The 24659-nt window shown below is 39.3% G+C and overlaps 1 protein-coding gene across 1 annotated transcript in view; it reads right to left on the bottom strand.

The window, feature by feature from the left end:
• Nucleotides 1-24659, bottom strand: part of PLCB1 (phospholipase C beta 1) — a 625151-nt gene that overhangs the window by 143180 nt on the left and 457312 nt on the right. The window contains exon 4 of the mRNA XM_079944642.1: nucleotides 17595-17732. Coding sequence (XP_079800768.1) covers nucleotides 17595-17732 — 138 coding nt within the window. The remainder of the gene's footprint in view (nucleotides 1-17594; nucleotides 17733-24659) is intronic.

Here is a 24659-nt window from a genome sequence, read left to right as displayed (position 1 = left end):
CTATTTTGACAAATGAGAGAACTGAGGCACAGAGGCATGCAATGACTAGCATAAGGTCCCACAGCTGGTTAGAGGCACATCCGAGGTTTGAACCCAGGAAGTTTGCCTCTGGAGTCTGAACACCTTACCATTATGTTACAGTGATGAAACAATGTGTGAAGTTCATGAAGTATACACCTTACCACTATGCTATGATAATGATGGTAGAGGAAAAATGATAAGATGGAGAGAGGGGTGAGGTCCATCACAAAGTGCAGCTCTAAAGTCTTAGAACTTTGATAGAGGAAGTCACAGATTCAACTTGAACATGACTGAACTAATGTGAAGAGAGAGATTCAATAACTTTTAGATCTAGTTGCCCTAGATCCAAATACTAGTCATGAAGCTATTCAACAACCATTCATAATTCTGAGAACAGAGAGAAATTTCTCCTATCGGCAATTCACACCTCTTAACTTTTTGTCTCAACTTACGAACGCAAGTGGTATACAGACTAAGGCAGAACCTTCTGGAAAAAATATCATTCTTGCAGATATTTCTGTTTCCCACTGTTCTGATGCATGCTATCTTTAGTATTTTAATGTATTTTTTAATCTTTCCTTTTTCTAGCATTACGTATCTCTGTTACACCTGAAAATACAAAGAACGGTGTAACTAACACATATCCATATTTAACAAATGTTACCAATTGTGATATTTCCTTCCATGCTTTTAAAAAGTTATATACTTAAGACACTGCAGTGCAGACTCATTCTATGTTGTGCTTCTCCCTGATTCCACTCTTCTCACTTTCCCAGGAGCAAGCTCTATTTTGAAAAGCAGATATCAATACCTTATCTATTTTCATGTGGATCCTGAGGACAGGGGTCTTTATCAGTGTTCAACAAACCCCTGAGGGCTAAATCCAGCCTGCCACCTGTTTTTCTAAATAACGTTTTACTGGAACACAGCCATGCTCGTTCATTTATGTATTGTCTATGGCTGCTTTCATGCTATAGTGGCCCAGTAGAGTAGTTGCAACAGAGACTCCCAAGGGGCAAAGTATTTACTAGCTGGCCCTTTACAGAAAAGGTTTGCCAGTCCCTGGTATGGACTCATATATGTTTATTTAAAATATTACATAAAGCATATCATACTGTATGCATCCTTTGGCCAATGGCTATTTGCAGTCAACATTATGTCTTTAAAATGTGTCCTTGTTTCTCATGTAGATCTAGGTCATTAATTTTAACTACTAAAATATTCCACTATAAGAATGTATAACTAATTTATTCTTCTGTTCATGTACATATGTAGTTTTTTCCTTCAAAAATGTTTATTTGTGGGCTTCCCTGGTGGCGCAGTGGTTGAGAGTCCGCCTGCTGATGCAGGGGACACGGGTTCGTGCCCCGGTCTGGGAAGATCCCACATGCCGCGGAGCGGCTGGGCCCGTGAGCCATGGCCGCTGAGCCTGTGCATCCGGAGCCTGTGCTCTGCAACGGGAGAGGCCACAAGAGTGAAAGGCCCGCATACCGCAAAAAAAAAAAAAAAAAAAAAGTTTATTTGCACAAACCTATTTCTTGTTGACTCAAGCCACATCCAGAAGTTTCTCTAGGGTTATTACCATGATGTATTCTTAGGATCCATGCATCTTCAGCAGTACTAGAGGCAGCTGCTTGCTCACCAAAGCGGTAAGGACACTCTGTGTTCCTTTTGGCAGTGTAGGAGAGCTTGTATTTTCCTACATTTTCAAAAACAACTTGCTATTATCAGCCTTTCAGAAAATTTTTGCAAATTTGATGTATGCAGTGTGGGACCTTGGATTGGTCTTAATTGGCATCCCTGATTCACCTGCCTGGTTGAGCCTTGTTTTACATGTCAGGGTTGTTCCACTTTTTCTTTTCTGCAAATTTCCTGTTCACATTCTTAACCCATTTTTTTCTTTGGGTATTTGTGCTCGTTGTCTTTAAAAGGGGAGGGTTTTGTTTGTTTGTTTGAGGTTTGAGCTCAAGCACAAGGTGGTGGTCAGTCTTAGTCCTATTGATAGAAACAAAATTACACATAGTAACTGTGTCTTGTAAATGTCACCCGTGATCGTGGCATGCCAGGCACCCAGTCCATGGCTGTGACCTGATACCAAGCATCTAGAGTCACAGAGAAAAGGCAGAATGTGAAGTCTGTCCTCAAAGACATGTATTTATTCAGTGAGTTCTTTGGGGAAATGAAAATATTCTAAAAGGAATACCAAATCTCTTTCTCTGTGTGTGTGTGTGTATGTGTGTGTGTGTATATATATATATATATATATATATATATATATATATATATATATATATAATTATAATCTATAATTATATAAGCAATTATGAGTCAATGGTTACCCTAATGAAGTAAAAGGAGTGACAGATGACAATAATCTAAAAGCAGGTATTTCCAAAGTACCTGATTTGGAAGCCTCAATCTATTGTATTTTTTAAATAAAAAGTTCCTGGAATAAATAATAATTTAAAACAGGGTATTTTAATATTTGTGAGACATATGAAAGTCCTAACAATTTTTAATAGCTTTCCATTTATTTTTAATTTATTGGCAAACCCCTATTGCCATCATTGATAATGGTGTCATTCCCATTACCTCTGCTCATCAGCAGGCAGCAGGTTGGGATTTGAGTAAGAAGGAACAATGCACAGCTCATTCAGTGTTGAGTTGCCTGGCTGAGCACGTTTCTCCCACCTGCTGGCAGGCATCAGAATTCATCTTACCGTGCATTTGTCTTAATGGCACAGTAAAGAATCTTTTCATGGTGAAAGATGGTATATGAGCTGCAAAGACTTTCATTAAAAGCAGAAAAGACTGTCTGAAAAGTAACTGCGTTTACAGGTCTACGTAGAGCATTTAGAATTTTGGCAAAATTTCCGGCACAGTTCCTCTGTTTTGGGTGGCAGTGAAGATTTGTATTTTATAGTCAAAATGTTGATCTCTTATTCAAAGAGAAATGGTTGTCAAATACAATATAATTACCAAAATCAGGAAGTATATTACAACCCAATATTATCAGCACTGGGACACTAGAATCCATATTACTCATATAATGTAATATCAAGGAAAGGTGCATGTTATTCAAATGTCTTTAGGCTACAGTTGCCAAAAGCACAACTCAAACTAGCCTAGGAAATAGGAGAATTTGCCAAGGACACTGGGTATTTCCTGTAACTGAAGGAAAAATTTGACAAACTGCAGTTTGCAGAGTATCAGGAAACTGTGGTCTGGATACCAGGGAGGATTTCTTCATTGCTTTTTCACTGCTCTCTCTTCCTGATGTCATTACTTTTTTCCTGACTGACCAACTTCTTCCCCATGGCCACCAACTGCACCAAGAGTTGTCACATATGGTGCCTCCTACCACCAGAGAGAGTCTGATTGATTTCCTCATAACCAGTATGAAAAATCCTGGGAAAGGTCTCTGATTGGTCTACCTCTAGAACAATCTATTTGAGTAAGAACCTAGCAGTGTCCATGAAAATCAAATCATTGTAACTGGAAGAGTATAAAAAACACTACATATAACCATTCATAGGAGTAGCGAAGAAAAGGATGTGCATCATCCCACAACTTGTGTGAGATCTTATAGTTCTGAAGCCAGTTTTTTATACACTGGGGAATAAATTCATACTTGTTGACCTGAGTTGACTGCATGAATGAATGAATGTGTAAATGAAACAGAATTACATCCATGCTTTATAATTTATTGTTTGTGAAATTAATTTTTATGTCTTCTTCATTGTCATAATTATTCATTCATCATGGTTTGCTACACGGTTTTGGATAATAGCTTTACACATTTCCTATTGTAATTTGAACTATGCTGGAATAAGTTTTAAGAACTCACAGTCCTGTGTGTAGCATGGGGCTGAGGGGACTATCCAGTTAATAAAGTATAGAAACTTTAATTTTAGGGCTTAGAGCATCTGCATTGGCTTCATAGATATACCTTATGCTTTGTTTTATGCTTCGGGCTGTATTCTGAAGATTGTTGCCCAATTATCTTTCCCTGGATAAGTGAAGCACTGCTCTATCCTGATGGTCTAAGGAAGAATTTACATGCCTGCAAGTCCAGTGTACAAGATGTGGATGTAAGGATCCACATTTTGAGAGCTAACTGTCTAGTATATCCCTAGCCCTGTTCTAACACCTTTTGACATTCTCCTTTCCAATGGGAAAAGTTTAATGTGGTGATATCAAGTTAAAATGAACCTTAAGAGAATTCTTCAAATGGAAAGAAATAAAACACCCAAAAGTGCAACATCCTTGGCACAGAGTGGAAGAAAAGAGAAAAAATGTTTGCTTTGGTTACGTTTTCATGATGAGAGGTTTTCAGTTGTATCTTTGTGAATCTCATGTATTTTGAGCATCAGCTGAGGAGACACCCACCTCTCTCTCCAGCTAGTTTCCTGAGTCATTGCTAATTTGCACAACTGAGAAAATGTCCATCAAATGCCCCAATATGAAATACCCAAAGTATCCTTTCCATAGCGTTCATGTCACTCAGCCATATTGAAGTGGTTCTGTCCAAAACCCTCATGTCACTTTATTATTTTTTTCTTTTTTAAAATAAATTTATTTATTTATTTTTGGCTGCACTGGGTCTTCTTTGCTGCGCATGGGCTTTCCCTAGTTGCGGTGAGCAGGGGCTACTATTGGTTGCGGTGCACGGGCTTCTTATTGCAGTGTCTTCTTTTGTTGCAGAGCACCAGCTCTAGGTGCACGGGCTTCAGCAGTTGTGGCACTCAGGCTCAGTAGTTGTGGCGCATGGGCTCAGTAGTTGCGGCACACGGGCTTAATTGCTCTGCAGCATGTGGGATATTCCTGGACCAGGGCTCGAACCTGTGTCCCCTGCATTGGCAAGTGGATTCTTAACCACTGCGCCATCAGGGAAGTCCTTGTTCTTTTCTTAAGGATAAAATATATTTAAAATTCTCTCTGAAGATACTTTCTCCTTTTTTATTTTATTTGTTTCTTTAATTATCCTTGTGTGTCTATTATTCTCTTTTTGTTCGTCTTGGCTTCCTTTGTCATTCAGTATTGTAGCATTTCTCTATAGCCTGTGGATATTTTATTGTTAGTTCACATCTTAGATGGGGCAATAGGAGGGCCGACTGGGAGCTCTGGGTGTGGGAGTGGGAATGACCAGCTTGCAGACTTCTTTCCCAGTGAGCATGTGGGTGCCAGCCACCATAGTGTAGTATCCACAAATGCTAGAATGAGAAGAGCTTTACTCTGGATCCTGAACTCCAATGCTAGCCACCATAATATTTTTTCAACTAGTTTGTTCAATTTCATAAAAGACAGACATTCGGCTCTTTGACCCAGGAAGTAATTAGTTATTGATTAATTCTACATGAGGATCAGGAGGAAGGAGTGGAAGGTTATTTTTCTCACCCCCAATTCTTACTCCATGTTCTGCTGGGCTGGTAGAACTTGAGTCTAGAGCATGTCTCAATTGTTTCTGAGTAGGTCAGGAGTTTCCTTGGCTGTAACTCTCTATGTAACCTAGACTGTGGTCTTCTTGACTCTATCTTATCAGACACTTTCCTCTTTCCATTTTCTTCTCCTGCAAACTTACTAAAATATGTCATGTCTTAGTGACCTATCCATTCTCTTCATCATTGTGTATTTATATTCCTTTATCATCATATTCACAGTAACTCAAAAGAGATAAGAGATCACACCTGTGCTCATTTTGCTGTTTTGGGCTAACACTGCTTTAAATTTTATGTCCAAAGCCAAATATCTGATTTTCCCTTCCTAACTCACTCCCTCTCTCAATAAATGAAATGCCAAAAGGCCCTGAGATCATCCCTAGCTCTCTCTTTCTCTTATTTCATGTATTTGGTACATTCAGTAACTCTTTTGGCTTCACATTCAAAATACATCCAGAACCTAACCATTTCTCACCACCTCTATCCCAAGCACTCTGCTCTCCTTGTTTCTGTTTCTATACCCCTACTGTAGCTTTTCAACAGAGTGACCAGAACAATCCTGTTAAAATACATCACCCCAAATCCATCCCTTGCTCAAAATGATGTAATTGATACCTGTGTCACTGAGAGTAAAACAAAATTCTCACAGTGGCCACCCACCACTATTTGGGTCACCTGTCACATCCCCCAGCCTCTTCCTCTCACCTCTCCCCTGTTCTCCTCCCTGCTTATCATTCCCTTCCACCAACACACTGGGTCACATCTATCTCAGCATCACTCTCCTCCATGATAACCACTTGACACACTCCAACATCTTCATGGTTTTCTTCATCATATCAGTGTAACCTTATGTGACCAACTTATTTAAAATTGAAATACACACCCCCTCCCGCAACACTTCCTATCTCTCTTCCCTGCTTTATTTCCCCCTGGCACCTATCACCATCTTATTTATTTTGTTATCATCACCCTACACCCACCATTAAGTAAGCTTCATGAAGACAATCATTTTTGTCTAGTTTATCCCCAGCACTCAACATTGTACCTGGTACACAGTAGGCAATTAAGTATTTGTTGAGTGAATGAATGAATTATTATTATTATTATATAGCCAATAAGAAGATTATTTTAAAGTATTTTCAAAAATTTTGTTTTTTATTCTTAGGAGCATCTTATTCCTTGGGAGCATTTGATGCACTGGAAACCGAAACATAACAACTGATATTAAGGCATTAGATGAAACAGATCAACATGCCACTTTCAAAGGACAGCAGGTATTTTTCCACAGTAATTAAACACGGAAGCCAAATTTTCTTAGATTTCTTCTTCCTTTATGTCATGTCTTAGTGACTTATCCATTCTCTTCATCATTGTGTATTCATAATAAAAAATTATGGTGATTTTTAAAATTTTTATTTATTTATTTATTTTTGGCTGCTTTGGTTCTTTGTCGCTGCACACGGGCTTTCTCTAGTTGCAGCGAGTGGAGTTACTCTTCATTGCGGTGCATGGGCTTCTACTGCGGTGGCTTCTCTTGTTGCGGAGTACGGGCTCTAGGCCGCGCAGGCTTCAGTAGTTGTGGCTCGTGGGCTCTAGTGTGCAGGCTCAGTAGTTGTGGCACACAGGCTTAGTTGCTCCACAGCATGTGGGATCTTCCCGGACCAGGGCTCGAACCCGTGTCCCTTGCATTGGCAGGCGGACTCACAACCACTGCTCCAACAGGGAAGCCCATGGTGATTTTTTATAAACTCTCTTTTTTTAAAAATTTATTTATTTTTCACTGCATTGGGTCTTCGTTGCTGTGCATGGGCTTTCTGTAGTTGTTGTGAGCGGGGACTACTCTTCGTTGCGGTGTGTGGGCTTCTCACTGCGGTGGCTTCTCTTGTTGTGGAGCACGGGGACTAGGCGCCCAGGCTTCAGTAGTTGTGGCACGTGGGCTCAGTAGTGTGGTTCATGGGATCTAGAGCACAGGCTCTGTAGTTGTGGCGCACGGGCTTAGTTGCTCCATGGCATGTGGGATCTTCCCAGACCAGGGCTCGAACCCGGGTCCCCTGCATTGGCAGCAGGATTCTTAGTCATGCGCCACCAGGGAAGCCCTGAGTTTTTAAAATGTATCTTTGTGCCTGCTTTAAGGTAAGGTACACAGATAATACAATTAGGGCTTTCTCAGCTGCCAGGCTCAGAAGACAGGGAAGCAGAGGAATGAGTGGGAAGCAGCTTATTTCTGTGTTATGGAATGGATGGAAGAAAAGTGAAGATGCTGCTGCTTAAGCAGTTTCCTGTCTTTTCCTGGGGAAAGTGGACTAACAGTAGCCCACAGTCTGAAATCACAATCATTTCTGTGTCCTTGCATATGTACTTTCTCTTAAGTTAAGCATTAATTCCTTTTTGTGGCACCCTTGAACAATGCCTGGTTCAAAAGAAGCTCTATGTTTAAGGAATGAGAAGAGATGGCGGGGGAGGTGGGCGAGGGTGATTTCTTCCACAATCAACAGAATTGCAATTGCTGGTTCTTATCTGAGTGTAAGAAGAGATTACCATCTGAGTTGCCTTTTGTTTCCCCTCTATTTTTTTTTTTAATGAATGTCTTTTTTATTTTATTTTATTTTTTATGTATTTTTTTTACTTTTGAACTTTTAAACTTTTATATGGATGTTCCAGATGGGTAACACTTTCACAAGTTGAAAGTTTATAATGTACATCTTTCACCTGCCCCACACTCATCCAAAACTCAAGTGCAGAACGTGGGGTAAATCTCATTTTCCAACAAAGGACATCCACAACTGTAAAATCCCAAGACTAACAGTGCAATGTATTGACCTGGCAAGAACTTGGTCCTTATTTATGATTGGGTGGGGGGAATATCCTAAGATGACATAGGCATATGAGAAGGCCAGGAATAGCAGTGAATGAAGATCTCATAAAATACAATAACCAAGAGGGCTAACTTTTCACATGTGTAAAAAGCAATATATATTCAATACGGCAATATTTTTGGCACATATAGTCTACCCCCAAGGAGATCAGCACAGTTTTCCATTATGTCCCAAAATACATTGCTGAAAAGAATATATGGTACCTCATTCTCTTTTTCTTAATCATTTTCGTTTAAAGAAAAGCCAAACATATCCATTACTCACTTACCATAAGTTGGTGCTAAATTCAAAAAGGAAATGAGATCAACTTCACATTTTGTACAGAATATCCATTAGTGTTTGAAAATTATCTCAATGTACATGTCTCAGAATAAAAAGAAATGTAAGAACTTTGTGTCTATTGAGGTCAGTTTTAAATATCTATATTATTAATTTGAAGGACAGTCTAAGAAAAGTCTCAAGGTTTTTGAGGAATCAAGTTCTATACCAGGAATGGCCAGAGGAGGCTGTGGCAGGACCCTTCCCTCTTTTTCTTTTCTATTTCATTTAATAGACTATTATTTCTTTTTCTTAAAAAAAGCCCCCCCTTTGTGGCACCTTCTCTTATTCCTTCCCCTAAAAGGTCTCAATTATTTGGCCAGCTGAAGATATTTTCTCTTTTCTCCAGAAAACATGTGGTAACTGGTGGGTAGAGGGGGATGACAGTGACAATGACTTTGAGTGGGAACAAGGTTGGGATCGGGAAAGATGAGGTTGGAAGCCACCAAGAATCCTGGAAAACCTTAGGGGGAGTTCTGTGCTGGGGGGAAGGGATCTTGGAGCAACTAGCTCAGGAGCCTCAATTTTTTGAACTCAAAAATGAGGATATTGGAGTGTATGATGTTCAAAGTCTCCATGGCTTTACAATTTTTCATGATCTATCAATTGCTTTCAAGAATTCATAAGCTTCTTTCTCCCTTTCTTGCTCTTTCCCTTCCCCTCTCCCTCCTTTTTCCTTTCTTTCTTTTTATTTTTTCTGCCAAAGCACACATTTATTGAGTGCCTAATACCGGCTAAGCACTAAGGTAGATCTTGGGAACACAAATGACTAAGCTATATTTTCTGATTTTAAGCAGCTCACAAATCCAGGGTAGGGTGTCAGACACACTGACAGATAATTAAAGTGTGAGAAATGCAATAGCAAATATGCATGGGGTTCATCAAAGAACAGGAAGGAACCATCAGTTGTTCATGGAACGCATGAAACAAAAGGGGAGATGGGTGAGTAAGCTGAGTCCCTATGGAGGCTTGGAAATTCTGGACAGAATGGAGAAGGGACATCTAGGAAAGCACACACTTCTGAGAGCACAGAATTACCATTATAAAGGAAGAAAGAATCACAGGTGGTTTAGAACAGTTGAGGCAGAATGGTGCTAGGGTCCAAGTGGTGATTCACTGACACCTAAGGGCAGAGGCTATGTTTGTTTTGGTCACGGATAAATCCCTAGTACTTGGCACATACTACACCCTCAATGAATATTTGTTCATTAAATGAATGACTGAATGATATGGGCAGAAAACTTCATTTTGTGGGTAATATGCAATAAAAATGATTTGAAGCAAGATCAGGTTTGAGGTTTTTTAGGATCATTCCTAGCAGATAGACACACAGAGCTGGAGAGCAAAGAGAGGATTCTAGGAAAGGAGGTAGAAGGCGTCTACAGATGGCACCCATCAAGAACTTGAACAAGATGGGAGCGGGGAGCAGGATGAGGAAAGAGATATGAGAGCTAATTAGGAAATTCAGAGAGCTTGCAAGTTATTTGGATGGTGGGCAAGCAAATGGTGTGGATGTAGTTAAGGCAAACTTCCAGGAAATCCCAGATCACACTCCCCAAATGAGTAAACTAGATTGTCTATGATATTCATAGCTGCAGAGGTGACAGAGGTTACCCCCAAATTCTGAAATAGCTACTGGAAACTAATGTCAGTTTATAGAACATATTTTTGGAGAGCACATTTATTCTGTGACAGTTACTTCAAAATCTAATAATTTAACAGACAGAGATCCTCTGTTAAAGATTTTTTTTGCATGAGTGAATTAACATTTAGAAAACTAACGGGCTCAACCAGTTTGGGAAATTGGCAATATCCATCAAGGCTGGACATAGGAAGACCTATGACCAGCAATTACATACCTCACAGAAAGCCATATGTTTATAACAACACTGTTTGTTTTTATTTTTAAATTGAAGTATAGTTGATTTATAATGTTGTTTTAGTTTCTGGTGTACAGTGATTCAGTTATACATATATATATATATACATATTCTTTTTCATATTCTTTCCCATTATGGTTTAATCACAGAATATTGAATATAGTTGCCTGTGCTATACAGTAGGACCTTTTTGTTTATCTATTTCATATATAGTAGTTTGTATCTGCTAATCCCGAACTCCTAATTTATCCCTCCCCCACCCACTTTCCCCTTTGGTAACCATAAGTTTGTTTTCTATGTCTGTGAGTCTGTTTCTCTTTCATAAATAAGTTCATTTTGTATCATATTTTAGATTCCACATATGATATCATATGGTATTTGTCTTTCTTTTTATTTTATTTTATTTTATTTTTTTGGCCACACTGCATGGCATGTGGGATCTTATTACCCCAACCAGGCATTGAACCCGCACCCCCTGCATTGGAAGCGCAAAGTCTTAACCACTGGACCACTGGGTAAGTCCATGTCTTTCTCTTTCTGACTTACTTCACTTAGTACGTAATCTCTAAGTGCATCCATGTTGCTGCAAATGGCATTATTTCGTTATTTTTTATGGCTGAGTAATATTCCACTGTGTGTGTGTGAATACATATATATATATGTATATATATATATAAAACACATCTTCTTTATCCATTCGTCTGTTGATAGACATTTAGGTTGCTTCTATGTCTTGGCTATTGTAAGTAGTGCTGCTATGAACATTGGTGTGTATATATCTTTTCGAATTATAGTTTTCTCTGGATATATCCTCAGGAGTGGGATTGCTGGATCATATGGCAACTCTACTTTTAGTTTTTAAAGGAACCTTCAAACTGTTTTCCATAGTGGCTGCACCAATTTACATTCCCTGTAGGAGAACACTGTAGGAGAGTTCCCTTTTCTCCATACCCTCTCCAGCATGTGTTATTTGTAGACTTTTTAATGATGGCCATTCTGACTGGTGTGAGTTGATACCTGTTGTAGTTTTGATTTATAACAACACTATTTGTAATAACCCTAAACTGGAAACTGTCTGAATGTCCACCAACTATAGAATAGATAAATAAATTATGGTATACTATTTAGCAAAGAGAATGAACAAGGTACAACCACATGCAAAATGTAGAAGAATCTCATAAATACAAACTTTGAGTAATAGAAGTCAGACCAAAAAGAAAATGTAGTCTATGATTTCATTTACAGAAATTTTAAAAACAGGTAAAACTAATTTATAAAGTTGCAGGTTAAAATAGGGTGTGTTAGTAGGGTAGACACCTGGGGTGCTGGTGATGCTCTGTTTCTTTTTTGGGGTGCTGCTCACATGGGTGAGTGCTCTTTTCAAAAATTCATCCAGTTATATAGTTACAGCTTGTGCACTTTTCTGTGCATATTATATTTCAATCAAAGTTAAAAAAAATCAGGTCAAGTCCCTGCGAGTAGCATGGCTAAACAAAAAAAAAAATTTTTTTAATTTTATTTTTCCAATTTATAAATGCTCAAGAGAATTTACTGTGTAAAATATTAAGGATTGGAAGCAATGGCGTCTTTCAATTCTTGTGCAGAGAAGTGGACACAAAATTTCCCCTTCATGGCTCTGTCATTAGGCATCTCAATCTTAACCCCCTGGATCCTTGCTGTCATAATCCACTGCATTTTAATACATTGAAACAATGTCTGGGCTGAAATTTGCCAAACTGGGTGGTGGTTCAACAATGTATCTACCCAGGGGGCCTATCAGAATATCTAGCCAATTAGAACTGAATATCAGAGCTGGAATCTCAAATCCTGTCTCTCGGGGTGATAGGCCATCTTGCTATTATATTGGATTGAACAAGGATCTGGGATAGGAATTGGGCAGGTGGGTGATGGGGTGGCCCTCCAGGGATAAGAACCCAGAGGGAAGACATGCTGAAAATCATTTTAGATTTCTAAACCCAAACAGGGAAGGCTCCACCTCTGTTGCCTTTGCACACAGAGATTCCTCTTTACTAATCCTGAGACAGATTCATTTCTTACTGAAATTCTCTTGATGAAGAGTGATCTCCCATGAGTTACATACTGGATCCCTGAGACCTGACAGTAAACACCAGCATATGGCAATCCTGTGAACCCTGCTCCTGGCTCAGAGCAATCTGTTTTAACCTACACAATGTTGTTTAGGTTGCATGACTGCAGGAAGAAGTAGGCACAATTAGACATCTCTATGTAGCCTCCCACCTCAAAGGAAAGCACAATATTAGAAAGAGGGACTAGAACTGGGCAGGAAGAAGAGAATTATTTTATCTTCAGACTTCTTGGCCAATAGAAAAATTTGCATTGACCTGATAAATCAGTTAACTTGTTCCAATGACACTGTTTTTCGGAGCTGATGTAAATGATCTGTCTTTTGCAGTCCATGTTAACCCTACCAGTCAGATATTTAAAGAAATTCGCCAACTGGTGTGGATAAAAGGCTTGAGGATTTAATAGTCCTTACTCTCAGCTACTGACTTCTGTCTTTGACACTGAGAAAACAGAAGCAATCAAAAAACATCTACAATTCCCTCTATTACATGGACAATTTACCAGCATCTCTACTGATGGACTCCAGTTTTCCTCCTCTTATTGATTAAATGCCCTTGCTCCTGTCTGAGCACAGCCCCTCTATTTGTGAATAAGAGACAGTCAACAATTTTCTTTTTCTTTGTAAAGGACCAGAGAGTAAATATTTTAGGCTTTGTACTCCATATGTTCTATGTCATAACTACTCAACTATGTCTAGTGAAAGCAGCCATAGACAACTTGTAAACAAATAGGCATTGTTATGTACCAATGAAACTTTATTTATAAAAACAAGTGGTGGGTCAGACCTGGCCTCAGGCTGTAGTTTATTGAGCCTTGTACTAGATCCTACCACTCTCTTGTCCGCTCAAGGACGTGCTCTAGCAATTCTCTGACTCGCTTACATTGTTTTCCCTCCACAAGATCATTCTCACAAGCATACATGTATTTTGTGGTTTCGCCCATCTTAAAAACTATCTCTTGGTCTCACTTCCCCCTTCTAGCAGCTTTCTCATTTTTCCCCTGCCCTTTACATCAAAACTTCTCACAAGAGCAATCTCTTTTGGTTTCTTAATTTGCCTCCACTGATATTCCCCAGAGCCCTCTCCAATAGACTTTGACCCTGCTACTCCACTGTAGTTGCTCTAATCAAGGTCACCAATGACCTCTATATCCTTAAATCCACCAGTCAATTCTTGACCTTCATCTTACTTGACCTATGAGTAGCGTTTGATCCTGTTGATCACTCTCTTCTTTTTGAAACACTTTGCTTACCTGGCTTCCAAACACACATACTGGCCTGTTTGCCACCTCACTGGCTACTCCTTCTCAGCCTACTTTTTCTGATTCTTTCTTATCTCCTCAATCTCTTCATGTTGGAGTATCAGTGACTCAGGTCTTGGACATCTTCTGTATCTACAGTCACTTCCTGGCTGAGCTCATCCTGCCTCATTAAATACTATCTATAACCTGATGACTTCCAAACTGTTGCATTATATTTGGCATTGAACCCCAAGTTCATATATCTAACTGCCTACTCAACATGTTTCTTTGGGTATCTAATAATAATCTCAAATTGAACATAATCAAAGCTGAAGCCTTGTTGTATACCACCAAATGTGTTCTACTTTAAACCTTCCTTATGAAGTAAGTGGCATTTCCATCCTTACTGTCTCTTGCATCAAAACTCTAACATCATCTTTGATTCTTCTCTTTCTCTCACATGTAACATACAATTGCAATTGTTTATGCTCTGGATTCTTCCTTTAAGTAGATGTAGATATAGATATTCAGACCCCTTCTTATCTCCTACATAGCTCCCCCTTGGTCCAAGATACTAATAACCCACTTAAAATATTTCTACAGTTTTTTACCTGATCTCCCTGCTTCCATTATTGCCTCCGCCCTTGTGGTCCATTATTGACTAAAGAGTTAAGTCAGACCAAGTCCACCATCTGCTCAAAACCCTCCAATGGCTTCCATCTCCCTCAAAATAAAAGCCAAAGTCCTTCAAAAGCCTACATTACAATACAAGAAATCGACTTCTGTTGCCTTTGCTAGTTTCCTTTGCTGGTACCTCCACCTTTGCCAGGATTCACATAGCTGTGCGTGGAGGACTGTTGGGAATTGACAGTGGGAGAGTAAAGGGAAGGATGATGGTATTCACCTCCCCCTTGAAGCTCTGAGGAGGGGTCAGGGCATCCCAGAGAGGGGGACTGAAGTCCAGGAGTTCCAGGGGTAGCAAATGTGGATGTGTTCATTGGTCCTCAGGGCAGCAGGAGATGCAGGGAGAAGTGTGAGACTCAGAGGGCAAATGTGAAACAAACCACCCATTTTCCAGGTATATTAAAGGGAAGTATCCCTCGAGAGATCAGGGAAAGTCCATCTTTAGGACACAGAGAGTTGGCAAATCATGCTTCATAACAAGAAGAGTGACTTTTACTTAATTGCAAAAGATACCACTCTTTTAGTCCAACTACAGAGGGAAAAATTGAAAGACAGCTTTCTCCCAATCCACCTTTGAAAGGAGTCACTTCTCTTAAAGAATAAATAAAAAATTCAATCTCAAGTGATTTATGTAAGAAAGAAAGCACGCAAATCTGGAATAATATATTTAGGAAAGCTGAAGTCTGGGTTCTGATAAAAAAAATTTTAATCGACTCAAGAGATTTCTCAGGAATCTATGATATTGTTTCAATTGAGCAACTTTCTTCAGATTTTTGCCTTCTCTGAGCACTCCATGAAGAAATAATCCCCTTCCTCCATCCTCATACCCTCTCCTCCTGCTATATCCTTCCACACAGACCTCCATCTGACCCACAGTAAGTGTACTTCATCATCGTGATTTATCTATTTATTTCCTCCAGAATGCTGTGTCCCTGACACTGGAACACAGAAGGCACCTGACAAATGTGTGTTGAATGAATGAATGAGCCAGAATCCCTTGGTAAACAATTTTTTCTGAAGACATTTGACTTTCGAAGAAGCTCAGGTTCCTGTCGGGTGTTCTACATAATGAGGGAAACTGTTTCCTTTGGTGCTGGCACTATGCAAGGTACTAGGTATGTTGGCTCCAGAGACTAAACAGAAGGTGTGATGTTATGAGACAGTGCTGACAACTAGAAGGGTGGAAATTAAGTTTTCAGAGTACATGGTGTTTGCAAATTTTAATATTCTGGCTGAGCAATTTCAATGGAGGAAAAATATCCTATAGAATATCACAGTCTGGGAAGGCAAAACATATTCTGTATCTTCATTAATTATACTAAGCAAGTAGCTGCTGGAAAAATGTCTATAGATTCATTTCTGACAGGGAATACTACAGGGCTCAGTAATCAAAATCCCTAAAGACAATTAGTGAGCAGAAGCCCACAGCGAGGAGGAAATTAAAATGTTTTCAACTCAACCGCACAAAGGTTTAATGCAATATAAGATATGCAGATTGGTTTGTAATATAAAACTATATTCCCTCACAGTAAAAGCCTCCCTGAAAGTCACTGTCATTTAGTGAGTGCTTTTAACTGAGAGTTAATGAATATCATGAATTGGTGATTTTTTTAAGAAACTGAATATGACTGTATTTCAGGAATGATATTTTAAAAATATTTTAGAAATATTTAGTATTTGTTTATCTATATTCATCCATCCATCCAACCATACATACATATATTGAGAAGTGAAGTGTATACACTCAACAGAATACCAGCAGGTATCAGAATAAGAATGATTGCAAGGCAAGTACAATGCTGTCACTCAGACAATGTTTCATTGAACAGAAGTCTCTCTCCAAGCATAAATTATACCATAGAAGTAAATGGGTGACTTGGTTCTTAAAGAGAGAAAATAGATGGGGTTTGTAACACAGTCTTGATGAGGAGTTTCTAAAGACCTCAATGTGTCAAAACTAGTTGGCATTTTATGTATTCCATTATAAGAATTGAAGTTATGCAACTTTTGGAAATAAACCTCTACCGTAATCACTGAAGAATTAGAGGTCAGGTCAGATTATCTGGTGTAGCTCAAAAAAATGTCAGAGCACTGAGGCTTAAAAAATTATAGATCATAACGCTCAGGCAATGAACACTGGCCTGACATGACCCCATAGTTCTGATCCATGATGTGAGAAGCTGTGTAAGGGCACAGACATGATCTGCAGACTTCAAAGTGTTCCTAGATTCATATTCTTAACTCTGGAAAGAAATTGTATGAAGGGTCAGGATCATCATTAGTATCTTATAAACTATAAACATGGAAAAAGAAACCTTTTCTTTCAATATGTTCATTTCAGTTCTCTTCTAATGGCAGTTGGACATTTTTAGAGAAAGCATCAAACTTGAGTCCAGGTTTCCCAGAAGTTCATAGTTTCTTGTTTGATATATCTTGCCTTTGTTCTAGTTATTTCTGTATGCATCTGAAAGGCCCACTATCTTCGTAAACTAGCAACTCCTTAATGGAGAGGGCGATGTCTAATTCATCTTTCTAGTCCATGGCTGAATAAATATTTATTATTATTTAAAATTGTTATTTAAAATTTTAAACTTTTCATTCTTTCCCATATTAATTGAGCAGCTACTATGTGCATAATCATGGGTTAAGTGTGCACATGGTAAAAGAAGTTAAATAGGTACTGAAATGTCTGCCCTCTAGGAGAGGGATGGAAAGAAGATGGTAAGGCTAAGAGAAAATGGGTTGGGATAAGATGCTTAGGTGAAATGGAATGTGGTTTCATCTATATTTTCTTTTGCAAAGAAATTATATAAAATGCCTTATTTTCTAATGTAAAATATCCATTATTCTAAGCCAATGCCATCACTTGGAAGTGTTTGAATTACACTTCTACTTGGCAGCAGAATGATTTTTAGATGGAATTTTAACACATGCTAAATATGACAAAAACTCAAAGTCTTTCATAGGAATCAGGACAATGTCATACGGATTCAGATCGAGGTGACAAGCTTCAGAAGTTTCAATCCACATACCTTGGCCACTTCTTCTTGGAAAGCCACGAGGTTCAAATGGGAGATGTTAACTAAGTCAGGCCCATACACCACTGTTATCATGCGATGTTCCAGGCGCCCGATGTTCCCCACATCCAGAAGTTCACGTAATTTGGGGTCCTGGATAATAATAAATGTTGAAATATTTAGTCTTAGCTAGAGATTTTAGAGCATAATATCAAAAGAATTAGAGTTAGAATGCCTTAAAAACAAAGCTGCCTTTTATTCTTTTTTTTAATTTTTAAATTTTTATTGAAGTATAGTTGATTGACAATCTTGTGTTAGTTTCAGGTGTACAGCAAAGTGATTTGGAGATATATACGTATATATATTCTTTTTCAGATTCTTTTCCCTTATAGGTTATTACAACAACTGAGTAGAGTTCCCCATGCTATGCAGTAGGTTCTTGTTCGTCGTCTATTTTATATGTAGTAGTGTGTATATGTTAATCTCAAACTCCTAAATTATCCCTCCCCCCTCCTTTCCTCTTTGGTAACCATAAGTTTGTTCTCTACATCTGTGGATCAATTTCTGTTTTGTAAATAAGTTCATTTGCATCACATTTTTAGATTCCATATATAAGCAATATCATATGATATTTGTCTTTCTCTGTCTGGCTTACTTCACTTAGTATGATAATCTCTAGGTAAAGTTGCCTTTTATTCTTACTAGAAACTGGTATGAGTTGAAGTCCTTCAACCCAGAAAGGCCCAGAGAGGTGAAATAACTTGCCCAAAGGTTGTGAAGAGAGAATTTCTGCATAAAGATTTATGATCCTCAGATCCTCATGGTATATTTTTAATATTATATTTATTTATTTATTTGGTTGTGCTGGGTCTTAGTTGCAGCAGGTGGGCTCCTTAGTTGTGGCATGCATGTAGGATATAGTTCCCTGACTAGGGATAGAACCTGGGCCGCCTGCATTGGGAGCGTGGAGTCTTAACCACTGCGCCACCAGGGAAGTCCCGATCCTCATGGTATTATGCTAAGTGAAATAAGTCAGAAAGAGAAGGACAAATACTGCATGATATCACTTATATATTATTTTTAAAAAGCTGAACTCATAGTAACAGAGATTAGAGTAGTGGTTACCAGAGACTGGAGGGTGGGAAAAATTGGGAGATGTTGGTCAGAGGGTATAAATTTACAGATATAAGATAAGTTCTGGGGATCTAATGTATAGCATGGTGACTATAGTTAATAATATTGTATTATATATTGGAAAAATGCTAGGGGAGTAGATCTTAAATGTTCTCACCACAAAAAAGAAATGATAATTATGTGAGGTGATGGAGGCATTAGCTAACAATCTGGTGGTAATCATTTTGCAATATATAAATGTAACAAATCAACATGCTGTGCACCTAAACTTACACAATATTGTGTGTTAATTATATCTCAATAAAGCTGGAAAAAAGACTTATGGTCCTAAGTCAAGAGCTCTTTCTGTCATACTGTCATTCAGTAACACATTTTTATGTGTCACAATTCTCCCTTTATTTCCTCCAATCATCCCATGAATCACATAGTGAAATGCAAAATCTCATCCTTCTCAATTCATGAACACATTGAAATGAAGAGGGTGGTTTGGCAGAATCAAAACACAACAATGCCACCTAGGGCTGGGGCAGAAACCTAGCTGAGGGTCACAGCATGGACTTTCTCCACACTGCACACTGACAGAGAGGACTGTTAAAGTGAGCCACATGGCGGCACCTGCCATGAATATGTTATTTCAGTTCTATCCTCAAAAAGTACTGGGATTTGGACATAGAGAAATTCTTCAGTCTTTTCAGAGCAAGTTGACTTCTTTGTGACATCATAAGTATGGATCCTTTGGAGATATAGTCCTGCTGGGCAAAGGAGGTTTCCAAACTTTCTGAATTCAAAACAAAATCTACATAGGGCTCCGCCATTTTGGCTGAATTTATTTTCCTTTCATACAGGCCTTGAAGAAGATAAGAGCTTCATGCAGAAAATTAGCATTAAATCAATCACTTAGCAAATTTTCAGCCAGCTTCTGAGCAAGGAATAAATTTACATTCTTATTTATTTAGCTAAATGCTGGGCCAACAGGGCTTAATGACTTAGGCTGGTTATTCTGATCTCCCTTCTGAGGTTTTTATATACAGCACGCTTATAAAGAAAAAGCAAACTTGAAAAAACCAAGAAAGAAACAACAAAACGTTTCCAGCTGAGTTATTTGATTTGGTGGCATTAATTCTCTCTTTAGTTAATAAAACTTTCTCCTCTGTTTGGCCGAATGAAGAGAAACATTTTCAGGTAAGTTATGATGAGAGGAAATCCCATTTCAAAGCTGTGCCCAATATAATCAAAATTTCAACTTGACTAACAAGCTGAGAATTTATCAAGAACATCAGGCCTCCTTGAAAGATCAAATGCTATCACAAAAGTATCAATTTGCATGACCTAGAAAAGGAGAGGAACACAGTAAAAAAAATATTAAATAAACACTCATAGCAAAAAGGGAAATGTTTAACATTTTACCATTAATGAAAGATTAAAGGAGAATGTTCTGAAAGAATGGACTTTTTGTGAAGGCTAATTAAAGAATGATACCAGCTGTTCTGTGAAACAACTGCATCTCAGGTTTTGATCACCATTGAGGCAAGTTTCAAAGAGAAAATACATTTGATCAGTACTTAAAAATTTTTTTGTGTGTACTTAGAAGAGAAAAATAAACTTCAGAAACCACCTGAAACTTGTAATTATAAATCCCTAGTGTTAAATCAGTGATTACAAAGTCCACCAATATCTTCGGTTCTACAACATTTAATGGGACAATATTTGGAATTGAATGCACTCTATACTTTGTATCCTTTCTTTCCTTCCATTGACAGCCATGTGACTCACCCTCTGGCTCTTTTCTCTTTCAAGTATTTTCTCTTCCTTCTATACTACTTTGTTGCCTAATTCACATATCCATTAAAAATACTTTTGCCCACTTATTAATAGTTGATGGATTAAAGAGTGTCACCTCTCAGAACTTCAGGGACTAGGTGTGGGGCTCAGGGATTCATTTGAGTTTTCCTTGAGAAATAGGAACCCCGGGCAAGTACAGAGGACCGAGGGAAGGTGCCTAGAATAGAAGATAATTCTGGAAGAGGGATTCGGGGATTCATACTGTCCCTAACAATACTGTTAGGTACAGTCAACAGGAAGTTTTGGGAAAGATGACCAACTCTTTGTGGCAGTTCTGTTAAGTTTTCCCACTAATGGTTTAATGGTTACATATATATATATATATATATATATATATATATATATATATATATATATATATATATATATATGGGATTGGGAAGATAATGCAGGCTGGCAAAATGATGATGATGACTGAATCTGAGGGGTAGGTATTTGAGGGTTCATTGTTATATATCTATCTACATCTGAGATAGTTAACATTTATACATCAATAATAAATTTTTAAAAAGTATTGAGCATGAACTGGAGGAGCAAGAAATTTTAGAAATAAAATTTAGAAATTCAAGAGAAACCACAATATTTTAAAGAGAAACCACAATATTTTAAAGTTATGTAGTTCTGAAAGCAAGCAGAGAAATCGTTTAAATATATAACAAGCAACTTTCTTACTAATACCTTTTCTTGGTGATGGATCATACTAATTTTTAAACTATATTTTACTTTCTTTTCCATCATTAATCATTTTATTTCTCTTTAAAATTGTACCTTTTCTTCATCTATTTCATTTTTAACAACACCAAACATGGTTATGTTAGAAATCTCTCTTAAGACATGACTTCACTTTTCTTTTTACCTGTACTGTTTTCTATTCTGAACACAACATCCCAAGCTGATGTGGCGGCTTCAAATCTCATTCCTCATTACTGAGCAGACTGTTATGTGAAGGGTATAGTTGGAAAAGGTATCTGTCCTTTCAAGTACCAAAAGTTGCCCTCAGTTGTTTTCAGCAAAGGAGACCCTCAGAGAATAGGCAAAAGGGGGAAATTATCTAGAAGAATAAACAGCAAAGGCACTCAGTGTTTGGAGAAACTTGTAAGTGGAAGGATTTAAAGTAAACATGTCTAGGGAGTTCCCTGACAGTCCAGTGGTTAGGACTCGGTGCTTTCACTGCCCGGGGTTCAATCTCTGGTTGGGAACTAAGATCCCGCAAGCCACGTGGGATGGCCAAAACAAAAACAAAAACAAACAAAAAATAAAGTAAATATGTCTAAAAAATGGTTGTCTCTCGGGAGTTGTTTCTCTGGTCTGGGGATATGGGTGGCTGCATTTCAAAAACAAACAAAATCAAAATATGTTGTAACAATAACAAAAACCTATAGACAGTTTGCATAAAAACCACCCTCTTCCCAAAATCTGTTCTACTAAGGAATCTTATTTCTGTTTCTCATTGATTGAACCTCCTGACCAGTTTTCAGAAAAGGATTTACCTACGTAGGTTACTACCAAGTTCAAACATATTTCTTGGTCCCTGCAATGATATAAATTCTTTGAAAATTTTACAAAGAAAACAAGCTATCCCCACAACTCTATAAAAATGTCCGATATCTCTGTTGCAGAACACTAAAGAATATAGCTCAGAAAAAAAAAAAAAGAGGTGAGGTGAACTTGAAATTTCATAGTTTCACTAAGCTGGCACTCAGGCCTGCTTTCCCCAGAGAATCTCCTACATGTGTCTCCACAATTGGAATTAGCCAGACCAACTAAGAATCCTGGCAGCTATAATTTAAGTGTAATTTTAATGTTAAGTGAAGGATCATCTCTATTCATTCCCATAAGTGTTACAAAATAAAGACTGTCTGACTAAATAAGTTCATTTTCTCTTAATCATTAGGATTCGTGATTAAATTACTTCAGTTCTGCTGCAAAGAAAGCAAAGTTGCTCAGATTAATGATTCCCATTTCTAGGTAATAGGCAACTGAAGAAAGTCAAGACCCATCTACACCTGAGACACAGGTATGCATTATATAATTATAACATTTCATTCGACAAAATAGAAATTAATAAAAAGGATAATCACATGCTAAAAGATGATTTTTAAAAGAGTCAAATCCCAGTTTCAACCTTCATTCCTTAATATATATGACTTTCAAAGAAAAGCTATTTTATTTGTATGTCAGATATATGCAAAATAAAAAAAAAATCTTTCAAGACCTTAGATTTCATTTTGATACCAAAAACATTCTTGGTGCAGAAAATATACCTCACTCATTTTTCATTCCCATAAAATATATCTTTACTGGATGTTAGGCTTATTGAAGAATTTGCATATTAGGTTAATTTTATTCCCAGCACTTAATACAATATTTTTGATCTGAATTAAAATTATATAGATGTAACTTTAATCCATCATTCAGATAAAGAAACAGGTATATAAAAGTTTTTCTATTAACACTCAGTACAACAGTCAGAAATGAAAGAGATAGATTCCTTGTTAGATTAAAATGACATTAGAAGACTTCCGGGAAGATGGCAGAAGAGTAAGACGCGGAGATCACCTTCCTCTCCACAGATACACCAGAAATACATCTACGCGTGGAACAACTCCTACAAAACACCTACTGAACGCTGGCAGAAGACCTCAGACCTCCCAAAAGGCAAGGAACCCCCCACGTACCTGGTTAGGGCAAAAGAAAAAACTAAACAGAGACAAAAGGATAGGGACGGGTCCTGCACCAGCGGGAGAGAGCTGTGAAGGAGGAAAAGTGTCCACACACTAGGAAGCCCCTTCGCGGGTGGAGACTTCGGGAGGCGGAGTGGGGGAGCTTGGGAGCCGCGGAGGAGAGCACAGCAACAGGGGTGCGGAGGGCAAAGCGGAAAGATTCCAGCGCAGAGGATCGGGCCGACCGGCACTCACCAGCCGAGAGGCTTGTCTGCTCGCCCGCCGGGGCGGGCGGGACTGGGAGCTGAGGCTCCGGCTTTTGTCGGAGCGCCGGGAGAGGACTGAGGTTGGCGGCGTGAACACAGCCTGCAGGGCGTTGGTGCGCCGCGGCTGGCCGGGAGAGAGTCCGGGGAGGGGTCTGGACCTGCCGAAGAGGCAAGAGACTTTTACGTCCCTCTTTGTTTCCTGGTGCAAGAGGAGAGGGGATTAAGAACGCTGCTTGAGAGAGCTCCAGGGACGGGCGCGAGCCGCGGCTAAGAGTGCGGAGCCCAGAGACGGACATGGGACGCTAAGGCCGCTGTTGCCGCCGCCAGGAGGCCTGTGTGCGAACACAGGTCACTAGCCACACGCCCTTCCGGGGAGCCTGTGCAGCCCGCCACTGCCAGGGTCCCGGGATCCAGGGACGGCTCCCCGGGAGAGTGCACGGCGCGCCTCAGGCTGCAGCGTCACGCCGGCCTCTGTCGCTGCAGGCCCCGCCCCGCACTCCGTGACCCTCCCTACCCCCCCGCCTGGGTGAGCCAGAGCCTCCGAATCAGCGGCTCCTTTAACCTCGTCCTGTCTGAGCAAATAACAGACGCCCTCCGGCGACCTACACGCACAGGCGGGGCCAAATCCAAAGCTGAGCCCCTGGGAACTGTCAGAACAAAGAAGAGAAAGGGAAATCTCTCCCAGCAGCCTCAGAAGCAGCGGATTAAAGCTCCACAATCAACTTGATATACCCTGCATCTGTGGAATACCTGAATAGACAACGAATCATCCCAAATTAAGGAGCCCTGTGGATGAAAGGCTCTTGGTGCTGCAGCCAGGACTCAGTGCTGTGCCTCTGAGGTGGGAGAGCCAACTTCAGGACACTGGTCCACAAGAGGCCTCCCAGCTGCACATAATATCAAACAGCAAAAATCTCCGAGAGATCTCCATCTCAACGCCAGCACCCAGCTTCACTCAACGACCAGCAAGCTACAGTGCTGGACATCCTATGCCAAACAACTAGCAAGACAGGAACACAACCCCACCCATTAGCAGAGAGGCTGCCCCAAATCACAGTAAGTCTACAGACACCCCAAAACACACCACCAGACGTGGACCTGCCCACCAGAAAGACAAGATCCAGCCTCATCCACCAGAACACAGGCACTAGTACCCTCCACCAGGAAGCCTACAC

This window comes from Stenella coeruleoalba (assembly GCF_951394435.1).
Source record: "Stenella coeruleoalba genome assembly, chromosome: 15".
Classification (NCBI taxonomy): domain Eukaryota; kingdom Metazoa; phylum Chordata; class Mammalia; order Artiodactyla; family Delphinidae; genus Stenella; species Stenella coeruleoalba.
This window is presented reverse-complemented; position numbering and strand designations above follow the sequence as displayed.